This window comes from Otolemur garnettii, unplaced genomic scaffold (genome assembly GCF_000181295.1).
Source record: "Otolemur garnettii isolate 467f Iridium unplaced genomic scaffold, OtoGar3 scaffold00021, whole genome shotgun sequence".
In the NCBI taxonomy this organism is placed as follows: domain Eukaryota; kingdom Metazoa; phylum Chordata; class Mammalia; order Primates; family Galagidae; genus Otolemur; species Otolemur garnettii.
This window is the reverse complement of record NW_003852416.1, coordinates 20,295,877-20,305,165: the sequence shown is the minus strand read 5'-3', so window position 1 is coordinate 20,305,165 and position 9,289 is coordinate 20,295,877. Positions and strand designations below refer to the sequence as shown.

At 43.6% G+C, this 9,289-nt stretch overlaps 1 protein-coding gene and 1 pseudogene across 2 annotated transcripts in view; both read left to right on the top strand.

The window, feature by feature from the left end:
- Window positions 1-3,596, top strand: part of SCD (stearoyl-CoA desaturase) — a 13,525-nt gene extending 9,929 nt beyond the window's left edge. The window contains exon 6 of the mRNA XM_003787263.3: window positions 2,794-3,596. Within this exon, the coding sequence (XP_003787311.1) occupies window positions 2,794-2,993 (200 nt within the window). The 3' untranslated portion in view covers window positions 2,994-3,596. The remainder of the gene's footprint in view (window positions 1-2,793) is intronic.
- A 1,064-nt stretch (window positions 3,597-4,660) lies between these two features.
- On the top strand, window positions 4,661-6,860 carry LOC105886741 (annotated as a pseudogene). Its single transcript, XR_001161156.2, has one exon. The product of XR_001161156.2 is annotated as an uncharacterized LOC105886741 (transcript).
- The last annotated feature ends 2,429 nt before the right edge of the window (window positions 6,861-9,289 follow it).

Sequence of the window (9,289 nt, the reverse complement as noted above, 5' to 3'; positions counted from 1 at the left end):
CTGGGCTTAGGCGATTCTTCTGCCTCAGCCTCCCAAGTAGCTGGGACTACAGGCGCCCGCCACAACGCCCAGCTATTTTTTGTTGCAGTTTGGCCGGGGCTGGGTTTGAACCCGCCACCCTCGGTATATGGGGCCGGTGCCTTACTCACTGAGCCACAGGCGCCTCCCATGTTGACTATTCTTGAATTTCTTTCTCATATCTGTAATTGCAGTTCCAACTGCCAGAGTCCCAGACAATAGTGTTTTACCACCTATCTGCATTTTCTTTGCTGTCTCTCTTTCTAATTGAATATAGACTTTGACCGTGGCTTTGAATTAGTTTATTTAAGTAGAGCCTATGGCCTCTTCTGTGCACCAGTGTTCTGTGCTACTGGTCATCCCCTAACACAGTGTTTTTCAACCTTTTTTATCTCACAGCACACTTGATCCTCTAGTTAAGCTTCCAGGGCACACTTAAATTATGTTGATCAAAAAAAAGAGTAAACAAAAAGAATGTATTTACTGTGGTTTGAACATCTTTCAAAAATAGTTTAATTAATGATCCTTAAAATTTTTTTGCTGCACACCTAAGATCCTCTCACAGCACACTGGTTGAAACTCATTGCCCTAACATCTAGGCAGCCACACTATTCCACATGTTTATTTATACACCTTATCTCCTATCATCACTCTTTTTTCTTATTAAAATTTTCTTTTATAAGGCCAGGAGTAGTGGCTCATGCCTAAAATCCTAGAGCTCTGGGAAGGTGATGAAGGAAGATCAGTTGAGCTCAGGAGCTTAAGACCAGTCTGAGCAAAAGTGAGAGCCCACCTCTACTAAAAATAGAAAAATTAATAGCCCATCCAGAGGAGAGATCACAATGAGCCATAAATGTATATGAAGTAAAAAAGAAAAAAATATGTAAGGTTCTCAATGAATCCCCAACAATAAAAACAAACAAACAAAAAACATGTAGAAAAATTAGCTGAGCATGGTGGTGGGTGCCCATAGTCCCAGCTCCTCACAAGAGGAGAGGACTGTCTGAACCTGAGAGTGTGAGTTTGCTGTGAGCTAGGCTGACACCATGGCACTCTAGCCTGGGCAACAGAGTAAGACTGTCTCAAAAAACAAAATCTTCCTTTACTCAACCTTGACTATCTTTATTAAAAGCATTCTCCCCCACCCCCACCCCCCTCATCCCTTTTTAACTTTTGTGCATCTCCCTGCTCCTTCCAGGCACTGTCTACCATTGTGCATGTTCTTCCTTTGACCTGTAAGTGAAAGAAATCACGTGTACTGTTATAAATCTGAGACTTTCACAGAAATGGAGTTTTCTGGCACAAGATGTGCCCTGTATTGCAGGTGGATCTGTAGTGGGCTTCCCCAGCTTGAGCCTCTTCACATCTGTTCAGAGAGGCTGCCCAGTTGTCCTTCACTCCTCTGTGCCTGCTGCCTTCCTCCCTTATCATCTCACCTTTTGTTCTCCTCCAGCTGTTTCCTGACACTCTTATCATTTTGCTTCTTGAATTACCTCCCCGCCCCCCACAAGCTCATCTTCTGTCTGCCAAAGCTCACCTTCTCCCTTGAGCCTTTCTTGAGCTGTCCCTTGACAGCCTCTAGTTGCCAAGTATTATCCTCTTTCCATCCAATGACGCCCCTCCTCTTTTTATTTTCTTCATGTCTATGTGTATCTGATTCCATTTTAAATTGGTAGATACAGGCTTGACTAGTGCTTACACAGAGCCTGGCTGCAAAACCATTTGTGGAACTTAGTAGTCCTCCCTCAGTGCCTTTTGCCTTGGCATTACCCTATCTTCCTACCCAGTCACAGTGAGGATAATGAAGTGTCACAGAGTGGGACATACCTTGAAGTGCCCTGCATGGTGTCATTTGCTCTGTAGGACTTCCTTCACTTGCTTGTTATTAATATCATTACTGCCCTGTCTGGGGTTATTTTTATCTACAAAGGGCCCAATGAGCTCTTTTATTAGTTATTCTTTACTCTTGCCTGATTTGGGTGACTATTATATTTGGATGCTGTTCAGAAAGAAGAGTGCAGCCAAGAGCTGACAAACTATCTGTAGAGTGTCCAAAGCTTTACACATTACAGAAATTGTCTTGAATCCAGAATTTCTTTGTTTTCTTCTATCAAGCAAAGTGAAATGCTCCTTCCCAGAGTCCTCAGAATCTTGGAGGTTAGAGGCAACATTTCAGCACTTTGAGTCTTTTTCCTTCAGAGAGTTTTTATCAGCACCACCACCACACCAGGGGCAAAGCTCTAAGAATTAAAAGTCAGAGCAGCCCGCTCCCAACTGCAGCAGCCGAGGACATTCCAACCCCTGGGCTGGGCCTCTTTCCTTCTGACTTTTGGCTGCTGCACCCATTCTGTAGGAACCTCTCACCCCTACAGGCAGCATGTTTCACATTCTGGACTCTCCCCTTCCTCCCCAAACACAAGCTCATATACACAGAGCCTTGAGAATATTTAGGGAAACTAGAACTTTCTGCTGTAAAACCCCTTCCCAGCAGTGGCAGCTTCCCTCTCGTCATGTTATCCTCTGAGAGGAACCATCAGTTGTCCCCCTACAAGGCTCCCAGACAGCCATGGGTGACTAGGATCTCTCCAGCCATTTTTAAGATGCCTCTGAGGGGATATATTTGGTTCAGAGTAAAAGAGCCTGGCTTCGTCCATACATTCAACAACCTCAGGTTTCTCCTAGGTTTGAGGGGCCCTGCTAGGTAACCAGCGTGGGCAGATTAGGAAGCTAGCAGTGGCTGCTGCTCCGTTAACTCTCTCCTTGCTTTTGTTCCAGGTGAGGGCTTCCACAACTACCACCACACCTTTCCCTATGACTACTCGGCCAGCGAGTACCGTTGGCACATCAACTTAACTACATTCTTCATCGATTTCATGGCTCTCCTCGGCCAGGCCTATGACCGGAAGAAAGTATCCAAGGCCGCCATCTTGGCCAGGATTAAAAGAACTGGAGATGGAAGCTACAAGAGTGGCTGAGTTTGGGTCTCTCAGGTTCCTTTTCCAAAAGCCAGCTGGGCAGAGGTTTAATGTGTGTTTATTAACTACTGAATAATGCTATCAGGATGCTAAAGATGATGATGTTAACCCATTCCAGTACAGTATTCTTTTAAATGCAAAAGTATTGAAAGCCAACAACTCTGCCTTTATGATGCTAAGCTGATATTCTTATTTCTTCTCTTATCTTCTCTCTCCTCTAGTCCCCTCTTCCCTTTTGCTTTATTCCTATCACCTTCTTTTCTCTTCTCCCTCATTGCCTCCCAGGCAAGCAGCTGGTCAGTCACTGGTCAGCGTCCAGCTTCAAAAGCTTAGGTAAGTTTTCTGCAGTCTAAAACTAACAGTCTCTGCCTCAGATGATTCTCTTTCCTTGAGCTGTTGTGAGCTTCAAGGTCGGTAGCTCAAGCTAGAAACACAACAAACTCTTCTGGGCAATTCCCTGTTCATTATTTTCAGCCCAGGCTTTTGCTAGATGGAATGGAAAAGTAACTTCATTTGGCACAAGGCTTCTATAGCAGGTGAATTGTCAAGGGAGAGAGTTAGCATGCACAGTATGATTGATAAGGAAGGATGAGGTCAGAGTGGGAAAAAAAGGCAAGAGGACACTTTTGCCATGGTTAGACGTGCAGTTGTCTACCTAGTGAGGCCTTCAAGCCCTGTCACACAGCATGCTTCCTTTCTCTCTAGACTGAGCAGGGAATGGCTGTGGAGCTTGGCAATGCTAAAACACAGGACAAATCTCAATGTCATAACGTGTATAGTATAGGCTGCGGATAAAGATGAAGCATTTAGTTAGTTTCTCTGCTGGGAAGGATTTTTGTTTTCTTTAATCACAAGGTGATTTCTTGGTTGATATATCAGGAAGTCTTAAGGTTGGGTGTTTCCAGAATTGGTGAATGCAGCAGCTCATAGAATTTGAGGACTCCATGAGCTGCTCAACACAATTGGCGCATCTTTCTGCTCCGCCATCTTCAGGATATGAGTTGCTAACCTCATAGTAATAAGAGATTGTGGCATTTCCAAACATCCAAAAGAGGAAGGATTTTCAGAGGTGGAGTTGGGACAAACATAAAAATATATATACATGTATACTTTGCTTAAAACATCCAAATATTTCATCTAAGAATATGTCCCTCTGAAAGAGGGATGTTTGAAGCAACTCTGAAGGAGAGGAATTAGCTGGGTTGTCTATTCCTGTCCAACTCCCTGCCACCCCTCACCCCTGTGCTGGACAAGAGATGGAGAGGTTGAGGGACAAGGTCTATAGGCAGTTCCTAAGAGGTAACTTTACAAAGGGAGGGCACTGAGAACACATTACCAGGGGATTCAGAAGGTTACTAAATTATTGGGAATGCTAATTAAATAAGCTAGATATTAGGTTCATTTGAAAGTTTCAATTTCTCCTTGGGATGGGTGAGAACTAGAAGGCTTCTCCCTATGATTTCATGCCCTTTCACTCATCCCTTCCTCTGCTAACATCTCACCTAAAGGATAGGGCTGCTTGGGGGCAAGGTTAGGCATCGCTTCACTACCTTGATTCTTGATGCCTGGCTCTATCCCATCTATCTTTTTTCTCCTACCAGTTCTCCTCTGGCATTTTCCTCTTTCTCTGGACAGACAGCCTCCTTTGTGTGTATTCAGAGGCAGTGATGACTTGCTGTCCAGGCAGCTCCCTCTCCTGCAGACAGAATGCTCAGGGTCACTGAACCACTGCTTCTCATTAGAGAGTAGAGCTAGCTGCCACTTTCCTGTGGCCTCCAGAGTGTCTCCATCTAACCTCTGTACTCTCCTGCCACATTGATGGCTCAAGACAAGGCTGGCAACCCCCTCGCCCAGCAACACCCCTGATTCAGAGAGGCTTTCTCATGAGGCATGGCCAAGCCAAACATTCATGTTGTGCCAGTGAGCTAGCCATGGAGCAGAAGAGGGTTTGTTTTCAGCCCCCTCCATCTGGGTCAGAAACAGAGAGCATGCTGAAGGCTCCCTGCTTGCTTAGTAAGGCTGCCCCACCCGAGTCATTGCTCCCAGGTGACTGCAATGCTTGTAGAAGTAGGAAACCTAGTCCTCACTGGGATGTACAAGAAGAAGGGCAAGTTCCCAAGTGCCTCACTTCGAAAGGAGGCCCTGTTCCCTGGAGTCAGGATATATTGCAAAGCTTTGGCTGGGATGGGATCTGAGATGCCATGAACTGTGCTGAATAGTCACTGTTCAGCAAACTAACCAGCATTCCCTACAATATAGCCCAGGGCAGACAATAGTATAGAAGAAGTCCAGAAAAAAACAGAACAGTGTTTTGAGAAACTTGGACTAGTCTTGTACCTCAGTCTGGATTTGCTGTAATGAGATTGTAAGTGTATAATTCTAGATGCTCTGCCCACTGTTCAGCCCCAGTGGTGGAAGGGAGGAGGGCCTTTCCTGCGTTGATTGAATAGAGGCTACAGGGGTTAGACTGGACTAAAGGCATCCTTGTCTTTCTGAGCTGTTCATCTCAGTAGGAAAAAATCTAATGGGAGATCACTGTAGTTTAGATCTGCTGACCTGTGTGCCTACCCCTTGGAAATGTCTGTTGGGTACTTTTAATTCCACAGGTCATCAGATGCCTGCTTGATAATATATGAACAATAAAAACAACTTTCACTTCTTTCTATTGTGATTGTGTTCCATGGATCTAATCTATACCGTGACCCCACACAAGGCTGGATGGAGAACTTGGGCTGAGGGCCTCAGTGTGTGTGGGTGTGTAGGTGGGGGTGTGTCTGCTGGGTAATGCTATTTTCAAGATTCTGAAGCTCAGTTCAACTGATGCATTAAATGGGAAACTCAGATCTGATCAAGAGTCTGGATTGCTAAGTCCTGCCTTGCTTTGTGGGTGTGCTGACAACTTATTTGGGTGCCTTACATCTTTTCTAATCAGTGTTGCATATGAGCCGTCCTCATTCTTTCTGTGGAATCCCTTGGCACTTGAGAGCCAGGTGCAAACCCAAAGTGGCTGTTAGAAAAGGGGTCTGGCTAGAGAATTATCAGTCAAGCGATTTTCAGGATTCCCTTCTGGGCTTCATTTTGGAAACTGTTCTTGGGGCTGTTGTTATTAAGTGCCCACATTTGATGGAGGGTGGAAGTAATTTGAATGTATTTTTTGTTGTTGTGTTTTTTTTTTTTTTTTAGATCAAAGATTGTAGCATTTAAAATGGAAATTTTTCCTCTTGAATTGCTAGTATCTTGAGTGTATTCTCTGTAAGTGTAGCTCAAATGGGTCAGCATGAAAGAGTAAGAAAGCAAGGTGGCAGTGTTACGCTGGTGGTTAAGGCCAGGGCCTCTCCTGCCACTGTGCCACTGACTTGCTATGTGACCCTGGGCAAGTCACTTAACTATAATGTGCCTCACTTTTCCTTCTGTTAAAATGGGAATAATAATACTGACCTACCTCAAAGGGCAGTTTTGAGGCGTGACTAATGCTTTTTTTAAAGCATTTTGGGATCTTTCAGCAGAGGAATTCTCTCAAGTCCTGAGTATTTTTATAATAGCTGTGTCCACCATGAACTTGGTATGTCCATGTGTCCTGGATGCTATCATTAGACTATATGGTTCTCTGAGAAATTGAATGAATTCATTGGATAAGTGGTGGATAACTAGCAAGACAAAATTTGAGAATTCATAAGTTCATTGCCATGGAAACATACACAGGATACCTTTTCCTTGATTGGGTGGGATTTTTCCCTTTTTATGTGGGATAGTAGTTATTTGTGATCTAAGAATAATTTTGGAATAATTTCTATTAATATCAACTCTGAAGCTAGTTGTACTGATCTGAGATTGTGTTTGTTCATAATAAAAGTGAAGTGAATTTGATAGCACTGAGTCTGGGAGTTTTTTTGGCTGTAATTCAAAGTTTCCTGGGATTTCCCTCTATGGTCCACTTTATCTATGCCCTGTACCTTTAAGAGTTAGTTACATGCAGTGTATAGAAGTTAATGATGGTTGACTCATACCCCAGTAACCAGCCCTGCCCTTCCTAAGGGTAACTTTAGGTTAAACTCTGGACAGCAGGAAGCCAAGAGTCTGCTGCCATGAAAACAAACACATTACCACCAGCTAGCACTGGACCCTGGAGAAGTGCCAGGTCTCTTGTGTTTCACGTGAACAGTCACATGAACCCAAGCTAGAGATACTGGGAGAGGAAAAGAGCAGCAGGAGAAGCGCACTCCCTGGGAAAGCAGTTCTTTACCTTATAACCCAGGCTGGGCAGTTCAGCCTGTTAGTGCTTCTGAAATGTATTTGTCTCCAGGGACTAAAAAGACTTCCTGAGATGAGGCACAATGGTAGGAAGAAAGGCAAACCAATCCAAAGGGAAAGTTTGTAAGTTCCCAGAGCAGAGAGGGAGAATCCTCTTCTGGAAAAGAGAGGGGCAGACATTATGGTCCAAAGAACCTCCATATTGCAGTAGGAGCCACTTTAACCAACATCTAGGCTTCAAGAGCTCCCCAGAGCCAGCTCTGCCAGTCCACCTCACTTTCTAATCTAAGGTTGCCCTCATACTGGACGAGAAACTTGGCTCTCAGAGAAATTCTGAATATACATAATCAAAATTCTAGACACACTGACAATAATGTAAGTTTGCAATATTTTCATCTCAACATCTGGCTTTTAGCCTTGAGCCCCTTTCCCTCTTGGCTTCATTTAAAATGTTCAGGCTAGGATATTTTGTTTAGTTCTGTAATTGTACTGTTCCTTCTAAGTCTCTGCTTTGTTTCCCATTAACAGGCATCCAATTTAAATAATTTATACTTATGGCTTGATGCCCCTAGCACAGTGGTTGCAGTACCAGCCACATATGCAGAGGCTGGCAGGTTCGAACCCAGCCGGGGCTAGCTGGGCAACTATGACAACCACAATAGAAAAATAGCTGGGGGTTGTGGCAGGCGCTGTAGTCTCAGCTACTTGGGAGGCTGAGGCAAGAGAATCACTTATGTTCCAAGACTTTGAGGTTGTTGTGAGCTGTGACACTACAGCACTCTACTGAGGGCAATATAGTGAGACTCTGTCTCCAATTTTAAAAAAAAGCAAACAAAGGGCGGCGCCTGTGGCTCAAAGGTATAGAGCGCCGGCCCCATATACCAAAGGTGGCAGGGTCAAACCCAGCCCCGGCCAAAAACTGCAAAAAAAACCAAAACAAGGCTTGGCGCCTGTGGCTCAAATGGCTAAGGCGCCAGCCACATACACCTAAGGTGGCGGGTTCGAATCCCTAGCCCGGCCCGCCAAACAACAATGATGGCTGCAACCAAAAAATGGCCGGGCGTTGTGGCGGGCGCCTGTAGTCCCAGCTACTTGGGAGGCTGAGGCAGAAGACTCGCTTGAACCCAGGAGTTGGAGGTTGCTGTGAGCTGTGATGCCATGGCACTCTACCCAGGGGGATAGCTTGAGGCTCTGTCTAAAAAAACAAAACAAAACAAAACAAAACAACAAATTATACTTATTATATGCTCTTTGCTAATTTCTTATGTCCCCTTCCACAATTGGCTTTGTTCCTTCTGATTAAACATACCTCCTATAACTATATACAAAATCAAACATACCTCCTAGATTATATACAAAATCTATCTTTTGCATATTTGTTATTTCATCTTATTCCTCTGTGCAAAACTGTCAGAAAGAAAAAGAAGAGATATCATAGAGTAGGAAAAAAATTGGTCAACCTATTCAGTTGTATTCAAGATTAAGAGCCTTCCTGGAAGGCTGAATTGTAGAAGAAGCACTCTTCAGAGGCAATGTAGTGAACTGTTATATAGGAAAGTATAAAAAATTAATATTCTGTTTAGAAATCAAGATTTAGCCTGGGAGAAAAGGATAAAAAATAGTTTAAGATAATAATGGAGAAGAGCATGGGAAAAAAATTCCTCATGCCCAATGGCCACCTGTTTCTCCCTTTCCCCTAAAGAACTAAGGAGCTTCCTAAACATGTCTGCCAGGGCAGAAAAAGAAACAAGAGATATCCAGATTGAACAGGAAGAACTATCTACTTGCAGCTGAGATGACTTTGTATACAGAAAATGCTAAAAATATACACACATGTGTGCATACACACACACCCATGAAAGCTAGTAAATGAATTCAGCAAGGTTGCAGGGTATAATACCAATATGCATCAATCTATTATATTTCTATAAACTAAGTAATGAGTAATCCAAAAATGAAATTAAGAAAAGAATCTCATTTATAATAGCATTAAAAAGAAAAAAATAAATAGGAATAAGTTTAACAAAAAAAATATACAAAGATGG